Raw genomic sequence first — 19,607 nt, 5'->3', positions numbered from 1 at the left:
AAAAAGTCACTATAGTGAAAGAGAAATTTAGGCCTGTTTATAGTTTCATAACTGTTTGTTTTTTTTACTTGTCATTGCATGGAAACATTTCTATGGGAAGGTGCAGAGCTAAATCGTTGAGAATTGTTGATCTGATGCCAAATCCGCTCACAATAATGACACATAGGTGCATGAAACAACACATGAAAGCAGTTGCTTTTGTTGCTTCTGGGTGAGCTCCTCTTGCTCCCCTGTAATTTGATCGCCGGTTAGGTTGTGGAAATGGTGTGATCCACTTCAGGTGTGTGTGAAATCATATTAGATGTGTCTTCAGGCCATGAATGTGAAAATATATATATATTAATATTTATGATTGAAGGTCTGAAGAATGTGTAAATGTTTTCGACCGCATCCAAACTGTTATTTTTACCTTCGAGAGGTCAAAGTACTGATGTCTTAAAAACACCAGGAACCACAGGGGAGTCTGTAATTCACACATGGTAGTGACCTTGTGACTCTCCTCTCCCTCCTCCCAGGCTGTAAGCTCCTCTTCAGGCACGACCTGACTAAAAACTGGGGCAAACACTGTCACTCCTGTGTCTACTGCCACTGTGTGTCGAAGAAGTTGGTGACGGCTCAGTATGGAGGCTCGACAGAGGAGTTCTGCTCTGAGGAGTGCAGGTCCAGATACACCATGCTCTTCTGCCACGTAAGGCTGAATGCTGTTATTAAAGTCATAGTTACACTTAAAAAAGTGATGATGATCTTGTTTTGCCCCAGAATTAACATTTACACACTGTTTTCTCTTAGGTCGCCAAGTGCGACACCTGCGGGCGCAAAGGGAAACTGAAACAGAGTCTTCCCATGCTGGGGGAGGTCAAACACTTCTGTGATCTGAGTTGTCTGCTACAGTTCTGCAGTGATAAGGTGGCCACACAGGGCGAGGTCTTCAAAGGTGCGTGTTGTTACCTTTTGTTGTGGTTTTATCCCTGTTTGAATTCATGTCTGACTTTTTCTTTAAAATGTTATGAAATCAGACAGAGCCAGTGTTTTTCTAGGGGAGAAACCGCCTACCTCAGAGAAGGACTTGAGATTTACCAACACCTTCGTCATGTAATCAAAGTTTCTATGACTTGTGAAATTTTTGGTTTTGACAGAATCTATAACCAGGTTGCTGTCGGCTTTTTCCAGAGAGCTGATTCCAGATTTCTTAATTGAAATGTAAATGAGAAACCTGGTTTCCATGATCCGTTTAGGGGATTAGAGAAACCTGATTACAGGTAGGTTTCTCCTAGAGAACACTATAGTTCTCTGCCATGTACAGGTTCGGTCAAAAGCACCACCAATTTTCCAGTTTTTATTGAAATATAAGGAGTCCGTGTCTAGTGAATGAGACCCTGTGTACGCAGAGGGGGACATTACATTTTGTTTTTGATGTTCCTTATACTTCATTCTGTTTAAAGACCTGTTGTCCTCATTAGTAGACACTTTTTTGTGCCATCTAGTGATGGCAAAAGGTGGAAAAACACTCTGCTGCCATGACCGAGATAAAAAGGGGAGAGGGTAGAAAAACCCATCGAATTTTATGGTTGAAACTTTTTCATTATGCTTAATAAGTTTGTAGTTTGACATGACTAGCAACAGCAACAAGGTTGAGCGACTTTATAATCCATCATGCAAAGTGAAGGTGTCAAAGTATGGGAACATATCTTGCGACGATTTGGTAAGAATTGAGTCCGGTACAAATCAAAACACGCCTTAAATAGTTCTCCTGAGGCCAAAGGGTGTTTTTTAAAAGGTTAAAATAATTCCACCCACAGTCTGACTGAAACTGACACTCGAGTCAAAGTGGCCTCTAGAAGTCTGTGAACGTTGGTCTCAGCACAGAACATTTGACAGTTTGTCATATTCAGACACATGGTGACCTGCTGCATGTATACGCAGTGGTTTCTGAGGACAGATCAGTTGTTCTCCTCTGAATCGGCACAAAGTCTCTAAAAAAACAGAAATATTTCAGTGTTAGAATTTTATTCCAGTTAAGAGATTTTCTTTTATGACACTAGGTAAATTCAGACTCTGGCAGACCCTCAGCTGAGCCTCAGCTGACCCCTCTGTGTTTCCTGTTGTTGTGTTTTCTTGAATCAACAGATACAGTTGAGGCCACACCTGTCATCGCCAACGTCATCTCACTTGCAGGTACTCCGACGGGAAAATCCAATGCACCCGACAGAACTGCCCAGCAAAGTACGAAACAAAAACACACCCACAATTATTTATGTACTGTATGTAAAAATGTAAGAGAGAAAGACATTCTGAGGCTTTATTCAATTTCAGTCAGTTGCCAGTTTTGATTGTGAAAATTTCATTCTCTCCCTTTATCTTCACAGGCACAGTCTCTAACTTTCAGTCAAAGAACTCTGGACATGTAAGTTGGTGATTATTATATGGATATTACATGCAGTGAAATCAACACTAAATACACAGACACGTGACAAATGAAAGGAAAATGACTGAGAATGAAAGAGAGGTGAAAGAAAAAAATTGAGATGTTTTCATATAAAGTAGGTGTTCTCTTTCATACAGCAATCAAGGCAAGTTTATTTGTATAGTACCTTTCTACACCAAGGTAATTCAAAGTGTTTTACATAAGAGAAAAAAGCATTAAGACAAGATATAAAAGATAAAAAAGGCAATTAATAAAAATAAAAAGATAAAAAATAAAATAATATTATAATAATAATAACTTTATTTATATAGCACCTTTTAAAAACTGTTTACAAGGTGCTTTGACAAACAAATCAAAAGCAATGATGGTCTACAATAAGTTACAGAGGGAGGACAAACCAAATAAGGACAATAAGAGGGAGCGGCCATATAGAAATACACACGCAACACATGCATGTCGCAAACACAAGAAAAGCAATAAAAGGGCGCTCTGGAGACGATAAAAAGACAACATCACATAAAATCAAGTTAATAAAAATGAGTTTTAAGAAGTGATTTGAAAGAAAAATGGCTAAATGTAATAGATCTAAAATAAACAGGAGAGCTAAAATAACTGCAGTGCAAGATATTATGTCCAAGATGTAATTGAATTAAGGGCAGAAAAGCCTGAAAAGATTTAAAAGAACTAAGAGTTTGAGCAGACTCAAGTCTTCTGGGAGTTAGATCCAGATATTTTGTACATAGAAACTGAACGCTGCTGCTGCTGCTGGAGCTGCTGCTGCTGCTGCTGGAGGACATATACATGTATAAAAACCTGAGCAGACCCAGTTAACCTCAATCTTAGGCTCAAGATGACAAGAGGAAGACATAGAAATGACTTTGAGAGAGTGTTAATAGGACATCTACAGGAGATGTGACTGAATGGCTTGATGAGTATAAGAATGAAGTGAATCATGGCCTTCACTAACATTCTCCCCGTCAAATTTGCACAAATATAAATACATGAAGATTTAACTGTTGAGACAGTCAGGTCGCACCTTTCGCAAACCTCTGTTACCTCTGCTGCTTTTACCTCATGATTATTCCTTTTGTTTTGAAAATGATTCATTCTGGAGTTGTTATTGATTTTTGTCTCTTCCTTGTTCAGATCAGTATTCAGACGGAAACAGTGAAACCTCATCCTCCTCCTCCTGGCCCAAAGATCCTGAAAAACAAGGCTCTGCTGTGTCGACCATTGGTGCAGAACAAAGGGGTCTCCTGTAAAACACAGACAGCTGATGTCGAATCACAGACAGGTAAGAGCAACACCCAGACACCAGGCCTGTATATTAACAACATCTCTGCTCCAGGACAAACAAGAAACTGTGTTTTTCTCCTTTTAACTTTAATCATTTCCATGACACAGCTCTGAAGTGACTTTTTTTTTTTTTTCTTGTAGCAACAGTGGCAGTGACGTTGTTTCTCTTTTCTTTTATCTCTATAGACGACATCTTCCCTAAAATCATGGTCCTGCCTGTCCCAGTGCCGGTGTTTGTGCCTGTCCCCATGAACATGTACAGCCAGTGTACCCCCAGACCTGTGGGCCTGCCGCTACCGGTACGTCAACACTACAACCACATCTGACTCTGAATAATTGGGATCATTCTTTTTAATTTTAACGTTTTTCTTCATTATGACCTTTATGTTAAAAATGTATTAGCTTTTAGAGCTTTACATACCTTTAATTTGCAGCAGAAAATGCTTCTCTCCAAGAGACACTTACTGACTATCCTGCTGTTGTCAAAGTGTCTGAAGTGTAGTACGTTCTTCAAGTGAAATCAAATAAATTACAGATCATCTCATGATCAGGATTTCAACACAAAAGATCCTGTTTTTTTAGACAGCGCCCTGGAGCAATTCATATTCAGCATTGCTAATGCTATTGCTAATGCTAACCAATGAAATGAAAAGTCCAGCTTATACATCAGCCGTTTGCATATGTGAGATTCAGCCATTAACTAACAATAGATTTCAGGAAAGAAATCCTTTAGAAACAGTGTCTCCATTAGATCATTTGTCCACCAGAGAGAACTGACAAGTTTATTTTTCAGTTGTAAAATGTTTTGCTCAGTAATTATCTGGTCACAATCTTTTAACAAACAAAACTAATGGATTTGTATCAGGATTGTTGGTTTATTGATGGATTGATTCATCGATTGATTGACTTTATTCTCCACCTCAATGGAAAGTTGTACAATAAAAATACATACAATGCACATAACAACACATGAACAAACATGCAACATGTACAACGTACAGTATTGCAAATAGGTAGGTAGCAGAAGATAGGTTAAATAAATAGCAGAGAGCAAATCTTAAAAAAATAATGAGACATGTAACAAGTGTTCCCTGGTGCAGTTAATGTTGTTTATGTTTGTGAAAACTGCTGTTTTACTGTCAGTATCGGCCTCAAAAATCCAGTATTGTACTGAAAAAATGTACTTTATACTATATGGGATGTAATTTACTGTCTGTGTAATTGAAAAATCCTGTTCTGTACCAATGTGTGGCCCAAGGCATACCTGGTTCCCTTGTTCTTTTTTCCTCTGTTGTCTTTAATCTGAAAACACCAACAGTAAGAAAGTTCTAAAAAAAGGCCATATCACAGACCCTGGTCACAGGCAGTTATTTTCTCGACCTGTCTTCCACAGCTGCCTGTGCCCATGTTCCTTCCTGTGACGATGGACAGCGCTGAGCGCATCGTGGAGACCATCCAGGAGATCAAAGAAAAGATCCCGTCTGATCCTTTTGAGGCCGAGCTCATCCTCATGGCTGAGATGGTGGCAGAACAAGACGAGAAGAACGACAAACCAGAGAGGCCAAAGGAGAAAGTGATGGAGAAACAGACAGAGAGACATGAAGCAGCTGCCCCAGATGGTGAGAGAAATGGTTTAAAGTTTGTTTTTTTTATAAACGGAAGCAATGAAAAGGAGAATGATTGAATAGTTTTAAGTTTGGAATACTGCAGTTGGATGGCAGTACAGCAACCCAAAATATTGCAGACTCAAAATGATGACATTACGTAATTTTTAAAAATTTATTCCTGTGTTGAAAAAGAGAGTAAAACTGATCTGAAGCCAAAAAACATGTATGTTTGTAGAGTATGATGGTGTTTGGATGGTATTGATGGTCATATAATGCTTATCACATGTTTCTGATTATTTTTGGTCAATTTGACAAAAGCAAAGACCATTTTTAAAATGTCTTAATCAATTGTTTTAAGAATTACAGTCTGTGCTTTAGTCATTATTTTCTCAAATATCTTTTATAAACATAAAATCTCGACTGGCATCTTTTGGAGAATTTAATAAAAAAAAACTTAACCATGGCCTTTCATACAATCAATATTACCTCAAATTATCTCCCTCAGATATTTTTATGTCGTATGGTTTTAATATGAGAAATGTATTACACTCATGTTTCTTTTACAGACCACACCAGTAACTACAGCGACGACTTGGATACAGACGACTTGGCCAGTTTCCTCAACAATTGGGAGGATGCTTCGTCTGACGCAGGTCTCAGGTCGCCGAGTCGATCGTACGCCCACGAGAAGCTCAACCCAATCATAGACGTTCCTGTGGGCATGCCCAGTGAGCCTTACTCAGAGCCCCCGCCTCCCGCTCCGCCTCCCATGGACATTGAAGCTGACTTTACTGTTGGTGAGGAGATGAGATGTATAAATATATAAACTCATTCAGGGTCATTTGAGTTTTATCTCAACCTTGAGTAGTATTGAAAGGGTTTGCTCTAATTATTTGAAAACACCGGTTTGCTATGTAGTTCTTGGTCTAAAGTTTCATGTGCTATAATTGTTAGAAACTCTGGAGAAGATGGCCCGGCTCAGAGAGCAGTCCCGGCAACCTCCGAGCCCCCCACCCGCCACTACACGACGACGCCAAGCACACAGGAAAGCCAGAGAAAAGAAGGTAGCTAAACTAGATTTGGTTTTATTTGTAGTTTATAGTTGTGATACTGGTTTTGCAGCCCCCTCTTTCCCTCTCTGCTTTATCCAAGGGTCGTAAATCGCAGCGGTCGTCAAAGGCAGCGGAAACGACATCTCAAAGAGGGTCCGCCCACAAGGCCATGGCTGTAGAAGTCCCTAAACTGAAGAGTCAGTACGGAGTCGATGCCTGGAAGCGGTGGATACAGTGGAGGCAAACTCAGCCCAACCTGGAGAAACCACGCTTCTGTAAGTCTGGAAACAAAGGGAACACATGTCTGTACATTCAGATTTAACTGAGTTATGACTGTGAGAAGGAAAACAAATGAAATTACCAGGGACCAGAGGCAATTTTATCCCCCACCTCCCCCTGTAATGTTAATCCTGTCCAAATAGGTTTTCAGACTGAGGTTTATCACTTTATGATAAACTTTATCATTGAAGACATTATTTAAAAGTTTGACTTTGTGCATCAAAAACAAACTTGTTAAGATTTTTCAACTTGTCATCACTTTCAATTCCGTATATCTTGATATTAGCGCGTCCCATGGAGTTAAAGGAGGACATTCTTCGATGCACTACAGCTGAGCTGAGCTACGGCCTCTGCTGCTTCATCACGGAGTTGAAACGACCAAATGGAGAGCCGTACTCCCCCGACAGCTTGTTCTACCTCTGCCTCGGCATCCAACAGGCAAGATAAGCAACGTTTTGCACACACGGAATAAACATACAGACACACTAACACAATAAAGACATTCATCCCCTTACAATCGCATCCATTAACAAACCCTTACTAAAGACACCACCTGTAACTCTTAGCTTTATCTTCAGTCCCCAGCGTTTGATAAAATGTAAACAGTGATTTCAACAGTGCTTTGAAACACTACCAGATTACAACTAAAAGAAACAGCAGACCCACTGCAGTGAAATAAAAAACTGCCATCCTCATTGTTCTCATTCCAAATCTGTACCATTTTGTCCATGTGTAGTACCTGTTTGAGAACGGTCGCGTGGAGAACATATTCATGGATCGCTTCTACAACAAGTTCTCCACTGAGTTCACAAGTATGCTGAGAGGTTTCAAACCTTCCGTCACAGCCGGTGGTGAGTTATCGCTGACATTGGCATTCTCTCAGTATATCAGTTTGTCTTTCAGTCTCTGTCTCATGAAAACAAACTGTACCCTCATTTGACCAGCGGTATCTCCGCTCTCTGTTCTCTTCGCCAGGTTACATCCACTCCCGTGTGGAGGAGGAGTTTCTCTGGGACTGTAAACAGCTGGGGGCGTACTCCCCCATCGTCCTCCTCAACACTCTGCTCTTCTTCTGCTGCAAGTACTTCGGCTTCACCACGGTGGAGCAGCACCGCCAGCTGTCCTTCGCCCACGTCATGCGCTGCACCAAAACCAACCCGAATAACACCAAGACCACCTTCCTGCGCTTCTACCCGCCCATATCCATACATGAAGCAGAGCCAGGTACCAGTGTGGCTGAGGTCAAAATTAAATACCTATTAATTCCATACCAACACCGGATATTAAACCTGTAATAAACAGCATTGATTTTTATGATATTAAAACACATTTTCATTCTTCATGTTAACAATCACAAGTTTTGTGTTTTTATAGAAATGTTTTTTAGGAAGTCATGTAATTGACATGCAGAAATAATTTGCTAAAGATCATTCAAAGCATCTCTTGTGTTGAAATGCTGCACAAATGATCATGAAACATTTTGTTGGAGACATTGCAGAGCAGAATATATGAGTCAGATCTGTGTCAAATGTACATTATTTGAACCATTATATTTTCCCTAAAACAAATTGGCTTCAAAAACAATCACAAACTATAAAATGAATATGTAGCAGCTACCACCTGAATTTTATTTGTATATATGTGTCATAAATGTATATATATGATTTTAGAGTCCAAGTTATTTTCATGATCCATTAATCTGCCAGTTATTTTCTTGACTACTTGTTTGGTCTATAGAGCATTAGAAAGCATTATAAACGCCCATTTCAATATACTAGAGCACAAGGTCTATCAAATGTCTTGTTTTATTTGACTTACAGCCCAAAGTCAAAAAATATTTTATTTACTATAATAAAAGATAAAAAAGCAGCAAATGCTCCTACATCAGACAGTATTACCTTCTATAGTAAAGTCTTACCATGCATAATTATTTTATCACTTTATCTGTGTCTGTTATTTGGTGTGTTAACATCTGTGATCAAGGGAAAGTTTATTGAACACCAGGCAACAGGATAGAAGTCACAAAAGTATTAGCTTCTATGTTATTTCTCTGCATATTCACATAACAGGAAAAAATTAAATTATAGTATTTTTTACCAGCAGTTCTGTGTTTATTTTTTCTAAATGGATTCATATCAGATGTTAATGTGTTTGTTTACTGTGTCGTCTTCAGATCCAGAGGTTCCAGCCAAGAAGCGTAAGGAGGAGGAGAGTAAAGAGGACATCCTGGAGATGGTGGAGAACACAGAGAACCCTCTCCGCTGTCCGGTCAGACTCTATGAGTTCTACCTCTCCAAGTGGTGAGTAAAGTACCCCACCAACACTCTCATCAGCTACTGTACCTCTGGCTGTCTAAATCATCTCATCTCTTGAACTGTCTGAAATGCTCTCACTCCTTCTCCTACCCCTCACCCACATAAAACCTAATCTGCATATCATACATCTATCATGATCTGTAAATATGTACTTTGAAATAGTTTTTTAATCTTGCTTTTTGTTGTCCTCCTGTTCATACTGGCCATGAACAGATCCCTTCATGACATGCTTCCAAGTGATTGTAAATGATTACAGTGACCAAAATGTGAACCCATCCTTTAATGTGTTTGCCCGAGCCTAATATGACACTCACTGGCTGTTTCCATCTTTGTTAATAATTGAAATCAGTCTTGCCTATTCAATTTATGTTCCCATGATAGACCAGAGACTAAAACGAAACTAAGTGCTGCACATTTGTCTCCTTTAATCTCCCGGTCAGCATGTTGACATTAACGTCTGTCTTCCATCCAGCTCGGAGTCGGTAAAGCAGCGCACCAACCTGTTCTACCTTCACCCCGAGCGCTGCTGCGTCCCCAACAGCCCCCTGTGGTTCTCCTCCACTGCTCTGGATGACAGCACCATGGAGGCCATGCTCATCCGCATTCTCACTGTCAGAGAGCTGCATCTCAGGACGAAGAAAGAGGGAGTGACTGAGCAGAAGACAGGCAGTGACCCGCCATTTATACCTGATGAGGAGGACGATGAGGAGTCAGAGTGATGAAGAGCAATGAGAACAGAAGTGACCTTTTATTGGTGTAACAACTTGTGCTGTAAATGGTTGTAGTTTACCTGAAATGTTCATTTAAACACGCTCCCATAAATATAAATGGACAGCATACATCTCTCACATACATAAGTACAATGTGCTGAACGGTCATACTTCCTAAACACCATGTTGGTTGGGATTTTTAGATCTTCAAACACACTGTTTGTGTATCCGGGACTTGGAACCTGAGATGCAAGACTCAGCTCAGCATTCAGACTGTTTACTACTGCTCAGCAGAACACAGCTTAACTTCTGTGTGTCTGCTAATTAGTTGTTTCTCATGGATGGTGCTGCTTTTGTTTCCTTCCATGTATCATGATTGCTTAAATTCTTGTGCAAATTGAACTTCAATGAAGAACTCAAGCTACAATGAAAACAATTTTCATTTTTGTCGGTGTGAGTTGTAAACATCCATGCCAGAAGATAAACTGAAAACATCTCCCTGATGTAGATGTGGATCACCAACTGTCATTTAGTGTGACAAACCTGCAGCGTAGTTTTATTTTCAGCAATTCATCAAAGCAATGATTTGTTGTCAGTCTCTCAGTCAAATACAAATACTGAAACTGCTAATTCGTATCTGTGTTCTTCAGGTAATCTTACTTTGAAAAGTCTAGTCTAATCAAGTCTCACTTGATTGTGAGACTACAGAGTGACCTGTGATTTTTTTTTTTTTTATGTTAAAGAATGAAAGAAGAAATGAAAGAATGAAACTGTTTTCTATATTTCCTTTTACCTCATTTATAGCAGTGGACACATTTTGATCACCAGTGTCCAAGTGATGGGATTAAAAATATGTTTGAAATTCATTTGAATACATTTAAGAACATCTTGTCTATGAATGTAGCGCACATCTAGAAGGCTGAAGACTCATGCCATTTGGAAACAATGCACAATTTTACCATTTTTCTTGACTGAACACTAAAAATGAACAGAAGAGAGTTTTGAGTTCATTTTGGGCATGCTGTTTCAACCAAGGTGTCCTCTTGAGACATTGACTTCTTGCATAATCATGACCCCGGTGTTATATAGAAATAAAGAAATACTGTCCCTTCATGTATATCTTGGTTACATTAACCCCTAGTCTGAAGAGTATGGCAACCAAGGTTCTCTGGGTATTTTCTATTGTATGTCCTTTTTAAATAAATAAATAAAAAAACATTTCAAAACGTTGCCCACTGAGACTCTACAGTTGAAGAGGTTTAAGGTATGTGAATGACGGCGCGTATTTCTTAGTGTTCACAGTATGCATGTTTTAGCAGAGGAAGTGGTGGAGGAAGTATTCAGATTCTTTACTGAAGTAAAAGTACTCCATTACAAGTAAAAGCTGCATAGAAATATTTCTCAAGTATAAATATAATCAGGAAAATTGAGGACTATAATGCTAATTTTGCTCAATATTCCAAGCCACATAATTATCATAAGCCTTCTCAAATACCATGCAATCTTTGGCATTTTTCATGAAAAAGAACTTGATTGATTATCAGAATGTTTGACAGTTTCCTTTTCTTCTCCATTAATCAACAATAGTTTAGCTGTATTTGTGTTTACTGTTGAGTTCTTTTTTTTATGATCCATATGTTTTGTATGCAAAATCTTATTTGTGAACTAACTAGTAAAACAATTGTCAAATGAATGTAGTGCAGCAAAAACTATATTTCACTCTGAATTGTAGACCAGAGGTATCTGCTGGCATGAGAGGAAACGACAGTACAGAACCATAGTAAATGTACTTAGTCACATTCCACCATTGCTTTTTACTTGTATATGGGGACAGTGTATTGAAAATATCTCTGTATGTCCTCATAAACCACCCATGCCAGTAATTTCGTGTATCACTGTCCACCGCTGCTCCCCGCGGCCGAGACTATCTTGAAAGCAGATTCGCTGCGTCTAAAGTCAGTCAGTGACGTTTCAGGTCGATGATTGGCTGGAGTTGCCACCGCTCGCTATGATAATGTGACGTCATCGTCACGGGGTCTCTGGGAAAGGCGAAAGGAAAGGAAGATGGCTGCCAGTGTGCTAGCTACCATTGCTACCCTTCTTGCTTCTACTGTGGAATATTAATGTGAAGGTAAACGTTGCTCTGTGAGAAAACGATATATATGTTGAAACACATTTATTTAAGTCAGAAGCAGTGGATAACCTCTTTGTAAGATACTACTAGCCACTGGCTAGTTAATGGTAGCATGATAGCAAAGCATGGGTGCAATGCAAAGTAAACAACAGTCAGATAAAAACAAGCTGGTTTCATATAAACACATTATGAACATGCCTTATAGAAGAGATAAATGCCAGGTTACTAGCATTACTGTTGTCTTTATAGTTTGGTCTTAGTTTCAAAACTTATTTCTATTCATGTGTGAAAAAGTTTAAAGCTCTAAAAGTAAAGTGAACATACTTTAAAACTAATGTCTTATTTATCAGCTAGCTTCATATCAAGTGCAGTAAACGGGAAAACTAAATCAAAGTACTTTTTGCTGTTACCACAATTGACTTATACACACTATCAGTTCTCCTTGGTACACCTGTGTACAGTTATATAGGTATTTTCTAGGTTGTTCCAAGCATCTTGGAGAACTTGCCACAGTTCTTCTGTTAATTTGGGCTGTCTCTGTGTCTTCTGTGTCTTCATGTAATCCCAAACTGACTCTATGATGTTGAGATCAGGGCTCTGTTGCAGGACTTAGTTTCCTATGACTCTGGGTGTAGGTTTGGGCTTGTTGTCATGCTGCAGAATATTACATTTAAATTTTGAAAAGCCTATTTAGTTTTACCAGTCCTTAACCAATCATCTGTACCTCTACAAACAAAGCTGGCATCTGATTCTTGAAACATGAGAATTGCATACAGGCTTGGGGTGGCAGCACATGTGTTGGGCATGTTGGGGTTGGGGAAGGAAATTACAGAAATGTGTAGTGAACTCTTGCACAGGCTTGATTGATGGATTTTAAATTTATTTTGTAGTTAAATGAATCCAGGTGTCTCCAAAAAGGCCTTCAGAGTCTTAAATTTAATTTACAATGTGTTAAACATTTCATTGTTCAGACCTGACATACATCATAAGCATAATGTTTTGATATATGTTCTTTATTATTTGACACACTTTTCTCCCCTTTTACACAGGGAAATTACGTTTTTCACACTGACAACACATCTTGTAGCCCTAAGATGTCTTTGTTGGCTAACTTACCTGCTGTTGTCTGTGAGGATCATCATATTTCCAAAGAACAATGTGTCATATTATGTACCTAATATACCTAATTTAGTATCTTTGTTAAACTTTCCAGTTGTCATGGAAATGCAGAAAAGACCTCTGACTCCTGAGGAAGATGCTCTTGAGCACATAGTTGCCTGTAGAGACAAACCTTTCCTGGAAGAAAGGTTTATAGACTCATTTAAAGGTATGTGCTACATTTCTGATATCAATCGCTATGTTTATATTGAAAGGATTTCTGGTATTACTTGACAAGAGGTTGGGGTAATCTGTCCTTTGCAACTTATTTTCTGTTGTATAGACAGTCATTTGGTCAGAGAGGAATATGGAGTAAATAAAATGCCCTCCAGATGTGATATATGAAACTAAACAAGTAACTTATTATCAAGTTACTAAAATGATCTATAGATTTACCAGGTCATGTTGATTACCGCTGCTGTATAATGGTTGACAGTGGAAGTTTTCATGTTAATCTTTGCTTTTCTAGGGAGAGGACTGTTCACCCACAAAACCGTTGAACCCTCCACGTTTGTTGTTGAATATCGTGGGAACATCTTTTGTCACAAAGACACAAGGCCCAGGGAGGAATGTGGTGATACTCTGAACAATTATTTGTATGAGTTTTCGTGGAAAGGAGCAAACTGGTGGTAAGTTATCTGTGTGTTTTACAGCTTTTACATTAACTGAACTTTTTGTTAGGTTATGTTTTATAAGAAAAACATATGGTGAAGTGCTATCATTTTTAATTTGCTTGCAGTATCGATGCTTCTGAAGAGGACGGGAGCCTTGGAAGACTCGTAAATGATGATCACATAAGTCCCAACTGTGAAATGAGGAAAGTTGTTTGTGAGGGGAAGCCACACTTGTGCCTTTTTGCGGTGAAAGAAATATCTCCAGGCGAGGAGATAACGTACAACTATGGTGATTCCTCTTACTTGTGGCGCTCAAGGGTAAGTTTATACTGTAACACAAGCCTTTTTGTATCCTTATAGTTTTTCATTAGAGTTACACTCAGGTGGCAATTTATTAGGTACACCTGGCTAAAGCAAACTCTAATATAACAGTCTTGCAATAAATCCTCCTTCATGAAGGTTATAATGTTCAGTTTTGGTTGAAATTGTTTTAGAGAAGTGTTGATTCTACTGTGGCGGTTGAAGTTTGTGGTGCTGTTGAATTGTATTGCATTATACAGAGACCTATCTCTCTGTATAATGCTTACCCTCACTGATATAAATGGGATATACAAAATAATAGAAACGCCTGCCAGTATAATACAAACCCAACATCTTTGTGTAAAGGCCTTTGTAACGTGGGTTTAGAAAAGTGCTCTAAAAATAAAGATTATTATTATTATTTGATATAGACTTATTTCATATTGAACATGCAGGGTCTCCATACATTTTACCAACATGGTATATTTTATTCTAACCAGAACACAATGTGATTCAGATTTGTGCTTTGCTATGCAGTTACTGTTTCTTATTGTGTTTGACATGTTCAGGAGTCCTTTGGTGGATCAAGTTCTTCAAACACAGACTTTTTTGCCACTTTATCAACACCATGGAATGAAAGGGTATATAAACAACTACATTTGTTGCTCTCACTAACTGTCTACATACAGAGGTTTTTTTTTTTAGCCACTTCAACTAAGCAAGAAAATTGGACAGTACTGTCATATTAACAATGCATGCACACTGCTCTCACAGACACAAGGCTGACTAATAAATAAAAATGACAGGTTGTGGTTGTACTCTGGGTTTTGTGCTGGACTGTGTCTGTGCAACATGTTGATTAGTGAGCTTTAGAGGTGATGATTGGATGATGCAGTTTCTCATTTTGCTTTGTGCTTAATCACAGGAGAAAAGTATCATGCTCATAATTCTGTTCATGAAATAGACAGCTGGTCCTCACAAGCAGCAAGAAGAGAGCTATATTTTATTACATTGTGTATATACTGATATATATATATATATGTCTTCAATATGTCCTGCAAAAGTTATCTCATATCTATCACCACTGCTCACCAATCGATCTCAGGACTGTTTAACTCTAGTTACCCCTCGGGTAAATACAGAATTTTGGCAGAAGATCAATTAACTAAATTACAGAAGATTGCAAAACTTGATTTTATTCCACTGGCTGATTTTAAACTTATAATTTATTTAGTTGTGACTCTGATGCTGTATGTGATTATAAAAGAGACCTTGATCTCAATGGGATTAGCTCAATAAATAAAGGTTATATACAGTCTTGTTCAAAAGTTTTAGACACTTTAGATGTTTAAATTCTAATGATTCTTCTTTTCTTTCTTTCTCTTGGACAGAGCTGAGATAACTCTTTCATACAGACATGGGAGTGGTATCCATTCTCTTGATTAATTCTTGGCAAGAGAGTAAATAAGCAGATTTACCAAAACCTTTAATAATTCTTTTTATGGTACACTAGCAAAGTAGCAGACTTTTTTTTCTGTTTGTACATGTAAAGTTATGTACTGTTCTTGTAAAATTCCTTGCTTGTATTTCCAGCTTGAGGACTCAGGAGCTTCCAGCAGTGAGCAGTCCTGCTCTGACGACAACGATGATGATGATGAAGACGAAGAAGTACCTAACAGTGGACCAAGCCATGATAGTGACAGCTTCACCAACACCAACAGTCAGCTGGATTTCAGAGACAGTCCATCTTTTACTGAGTTTGATTCCTCTCAAGAGCCTTCAGGTTCCTTCATGCTGCAGCCAGATGATGCTTCATGCAGTCAGCAGGAGGATGAAGCTGCGTTGGACTCTGATGAACAGGGCGCAGATGAAGACTATACACCCAGTGAGCCCAAAAAAACATCTTTCACCAATAAAAATTATTGTTATGTTTGTGGGAAAGGTATTTCTAAATTTGCTCGTCATCTTTTTAAGCATGCTGATGAAGAGCCTGATATCGCTGAAGCCTTTGCGTTACCCAAATTCTCCAAGGAACGAAAAAGGTTACTGGACAGGTTACGAAACAAAGGAAACTACAATCATAATCAGGAGGTGTTGAAGAATAACAGCGGAGAGTTAAAAGTGAGAAGACGACAGACAACCGTGGCAACGAGTGCTAAAACATGTGTACACTGTCTATATTGTAAAGGCATGTTTAATCGTAAGAACATGTGGAAGCATGTGTCCAGATGCACTTCGAGGAAAATGTTAAACCCTGAAACACCTGGCAAGACAAGGGTCTTAAGTGAGATTGCTCTTGCTGAGTCACGATTCTCCCAACAACTTCCTTCTGGTGTGTGGAATATGTTTTCAACTATGAAACACGACCAGATTTCTTTTGTAGTTCAAAACGACTACCTTCTGATACAACTGGCTCAGTACTTGACAGAGAAGTATGGAAATAATCTAAATAAACATGAATACATCAGACAGAAGCTGAGAGAAATGGGGAGACTCTTGTTAGCGCTGCATGAAAAGTCAATCTTCAACTTTGAAGATGCCATCAAACCCCAAAACTTCTACAAAGTTGTGGAGACGGTCAAAGGCATTGCAGGTTTTGATGAAAAAAACCAGGGTTATGACAAACCAAGTCTGGCTTTGAAAATAGGACATTCACTCAAAAAACTGTGCAGGATTGCTCTCAGTGTGACTGATGACAACGAGCGGACGAGAGACACAAAGACATTCATGACACTGTGCACAAAAGAATGGAGTGAACTAGTCTCCCAAACAGCTGTCGCTTCACTGAGCGGACGAAGAGTAAACAGCCCGTCCACCATACCGTTCACACGCGACATGCAGACTTTCTACAGGTACCTAGAAGCAGCATCGGCTTCTGCCACTGACAGCCTGAAGATGCATGAAAGCCCACAGGTGTACAGGGCACTCTGCAGAGTGACGCTTGCACAGGTGTCAGTCTTAAACAAAGGTGCACCTGAGGTTTCAAAAATGACACTGAAGTCATTCCAGGAGAGGGACGACGCCGCCCAAGTGCTGTCCAAACACTTCATCAGAATAAATATCCTGAGCAAGACAGGCCAGAATGTTGCTGTTCTGTTGACATCTGATCTTGTCAGTGCATTAACGCTGCTCATAAGCAAGAGGATGACGTGTGGCATACATGAAGGCAATCCTTTCTTGTTTGCAAAGCCGGACTTTTCGGCTTCGAGCCTTTACCATGGAGGGCACTGCATCAGGGCTTTTTCAAGTCTGTGTCGTGCAAAAAACCCAGAGCACCTCAGGTCGGTGCATCTTCAGAAGCACATAGCAAGAGTTTTCCAGATTCTCAACCTGGAGAATGATGAGCTCGATCACCTGGCCAAACTGCTGGGGCACAACATTCGGGCTGACAGGGATTACTACCGTTTGCCAGAGGCAGCTGTGGAACTGGCAAAGATTTCGAAACTACTTCTGGCGATGGAAAAGGGTTCTCTCGAAAGATTCAAAGGGAACTCTCTGGATGAAATTGATATTGAAGGTATGTGTCCACTGTAATAGACATATCTGACCAAATAAATCATTTAATAATCTACAAATGAATACAAACTCTGTTTTGCTTTTTATTCAAGATGAATTGGAGCCAGATGTGGAGCAGGGAAACCCTAAAAACAGTGATGCTGAAGAGGACAATAAAGAATCAGCTGTTTTACTTCAGCAGAATGGTACGTTGTGAACAGAACCCGCCCCCTACCCATTTATCTGTAATATTCATATTCAATATTATTATTTTTAGAATACTTTTCTTGCCAGAGTTGGCCAGTGACATATAAGTTGGTAATGCACATTACTACATTGTCTTTCCTGTCAAAAAAATTATATATATAAAAAATAATAATAAAGACTGAATAATTATAAATATTCAGAGATGATATTAATTACTGAGCTGAAATGACATAAATCAAATAATCCATAAGAAATCATCTAAAATGCAGAGTCTCACACAGGTTGCATCAGTAGATTATCTTTGCAGTACAATAATTCTCCAAACCAGCTTGTCAAGCATTTTAAGCATCACATCAATTCTATACATTCAAGTAGTACGTAAGAAGAATTTATTGTCAAGTGACTCAGGTGAATAAAAATAAGTAAAATGTAAAATATTATATTATACTAATTTTTAGTTTGACCGCAGGTTGTTTTAGTGGCTCATGAAACGTAATCTTCTATTTAGTGCTATTCAAAACAATGTCTAATGCAGTTTTGTCACAAGTATTTTTTCCCGGCATATACGTCACTTAAAATATAATGAATCCAACACAACACCAGAGAGTTAAATTAACACCATCACAGCACAGCTTCAGTTGAAAACACTTAGCGGTTCAAGTTCCAGTCATGTCTTTTGGACCTATAACATTGCATTAAATTGTACACGTGTTCTTATTTTTGTGTCCATTCTACTTAAGTGTAATTTTAAAGCCTGAGTTAGTGAATTAATGATTCATAAGTTGAGCTGATGGGAAATACATTCACATTAAAAGACACCAGTTCAACCGCAATGTTAGAAGTACAGTGTAAAGACAGTATTAATCAAACTGTATGATGAAAATGGAACAAGATGAACATGACAAGACAAACACAGGTGTGTGTGACTTTTTTGAAGCTTTAATATTAAATATTTTTTATAACCTTCCAGATGATGTGAAGCAACGAGGAAGACAGCTGAGTCCTGAGCAAGAGGCCCTGGAGCACATAAAGTCTTGCAGAGACAAACCCTTCCTGCAGGAAATGTTTATTGACTCCTTAAAAGGTTGGTGCTGACACGACTGTCTCTCCATTCAAGTTCCAGGGTTTCTGGAGGTTTTTGATAACTAGCAGGGAGAGTCAGCCACAGTTAAACCATTTTTTCTAATACATGAAGCGATTAGAGACACTGATGTTTGAACAGTGAATGATTTGATAATACTGTTTTCTTTTGAAGATGTTACTCCAGGTCTAGCTTGCAGTTGCAAGACACCTTTGCCTTATTTTCTGCTTCTTCACATCGGAAAACAAAACTTGTGTATTGGCAAAAGGTCAATAATGGAAATGTTCATTTGGCAAATATTTAACCCACTATTAAGTTAGTGCAATAATAGATCACGATCACTTCAGTGTTTTCCCAAACAGTCTGTCAGTTTGTGCTGGTCATGAGGGGGCGCCATGATCTTCTAATGAACATGCCACATAAACGCAACAAGTCAAAGGTTTGGTTCTGGACTTTTTTTTTTGTTTGGGGGCTTTTATGCCTTTAATGGACAGCACAGTGGAGAGTGACAGGAAACAGGGAGGCAGAGAGAGGGGGAATGACATGCAGCGAAGGGCCGTCCGATGCGGGATTCGAACCGGGGCCGACTGCAGCGAGGACTGTAGCCTCTACACATGGGGCGCCTGCTTAAACCACTATGCTACACGACGCCCCGGTTCTGGACTTTTGATGATGTGCCATACACCTTTTACACGCCTCTTAATTCTTGTCTCACAACACTATCTACTGTCAAATAAAGACAAAATGCCCAAAGAATATGTTTAAAAAAGGATATAAGTATTGACACCTTTCAACAATATTTTGATTCTAACTCCTACCAGCTTTTTCCAGAGCTTTCAACCACATCGAACAGTCTTCAGTAGTGAAGGAAGACTGTAAATAGATAAACTGTAAGTGTGTGTTTGCTCAACTGACAAAAACTATGAAATTCTGT

At 39.0% G+C, this 19,607-nt stretch overlaps 2 protein-coding genes across 2 annotated transcripts in view; both read left to right on the top strand.

The window, feature by feature from the left end:
* Nucleotides 1-10,914, top strand: part of zmym4.1 (zinc finger MYM-type containing 4, tandem duplicate 1) — a 28,794-nt gene extending 17,880 nt beyond the window's left edge. The window contains exons 13-27 of the mRNA XM_023394932.2: nucleotides 516-688; nucleotides 790-934; nucleotides 2,128-2,223; nucleotides 2,367-2,404; nucleotides 3,572-3,719; nucleotides 3,908-4,020; nucleotides 5,115-5,340; nucleotides 5,895-6,125; nucleotides 6,283-6,392; nucleotides 6,481-6,655; nucleotides 6,946-7,097; nucleotides 7,396-7,510; nucleotides 7,635-7,883; nucleotides 8,833-8,959; nucleotides 9,447-10,914. Of these exons, the coding sequence (XP_023250700.1) occupies nucleotides 516-688; nucleotides 790-934; nucleotides 2,128-2,223; nucleotides 2,367-2,404; nucleotides 3,572-3,719; nucleotides 3,908-4,020; nucleotides 5,115-5,340; nucleotides 5,895-6,125; nucleotides 6,283-6,392; nucleotides 6,481-6,655; nucleotides 6,946-7,097; nucleotides 7,396-7,510; nucleotides 7,635-7,883; nucleotides 8,833-8,959; nucleotides 9,447-9,693 (2,345 nt within the window). The 3' untranslated portion in view covers nucleotides 9,694-10,914. The remainder of the gene's footprint in view (nucleotides 1-515; nucleotides 689-789; nucleotides 935-2,127; nucleotides 2,224-2,366; nucleotides 2,405-3,571; nucleotides 3,720-3,907; nucleotides 4,021-5,114; nucleotides 5,341-5,894; nucleotides 6,126-6,282; nucleotides 6,393-6,480; nucleotides 6,656-6,945; nucleotides 7,098-7,395; nucleotides 7,511-7,634; nucleotides 7,884-8,832; nucleotides 8,960-9,446) is intronic.
* Nucleotides 10,915-11,706: 792 nt separating this feature from the next.
* LOC147817471 (uncharacterized) lies at nucleotides 11,707-18,795 on the top strand. Its single transcript, XM_087170634.1, has 8 exons — nucleotides 11,707-11,815; nucleotides 13,032-13,145; nucleotides 13,446-13,605; nucleotides 13,716-13,908; nucleotides 14,460-14,531; nucleotides 15,484-17,407; nucleotides 17,499-17,591; nucleotides 18,563-18,795. Exons 2-8 carry the CDS (start codon nucleotides 13,037-13,039, stop codon nucleotides 18,685-18,687), a joined length of 2,676 nt encoding a protein of 891 aa, XP_087026760.1. The 5' UTR covers nucleotides 11,707-11,815; nucleotides 13,032-13,036; the 3' UTR covers nucleotides 18,688-18,795.
* Nucleotides 18,796-19,607: the final 812 nt, after the last annotated feature.

Source organism: Seriola lalandi, unplaced genomic scaffold, assembly GCF_002814215.2.
Source record: "Seriola lalandi dorsalis isolate HSWRI2012SDOR001 ecotype SW California unplaced genomic scaffold, Sedor1 jcf7180002054954, whole genome shotgun sequence".
NCBI lineage: Eukaryota > Metazoa > Chordata > Actinopteri > Carangiformes > Carangidae > Seriola > Seriola lalandi.
The sequence above is the reverse complement of the archived record's forward strand: the minus strand, read 5'-3'. Positions and strand labels throughout refer to the sequence as shown.

What these genes read in the sequence shown, in the direction of transcription:
- LOC147817471 (XM_087170634.1), top strand. Translation starts at nt 13,037, where the DNA reads ATGGAAATGCAGAAAAGACCTCTGACTCCTGAGGAAGATGCTCTTGAG. An exon ending in CTTACTTGTGGCGCTCAAGG is followed by an intron (nt 13,909 to 14,459) that starts GTAAGTTTATAC and finishes TGACATGTTCAG; the next exon opens with GAGTCCTTTGGTGGATCAAG. An exon ending in GGATGAAATTGATATTGAAG is followed by an intron (nt 17,408 to 17,498) that starts GTATGTGTCCAC and finishes TTTTTATTCAAG; the next exon opens with ATGAATTGGAGCCAGATGTG.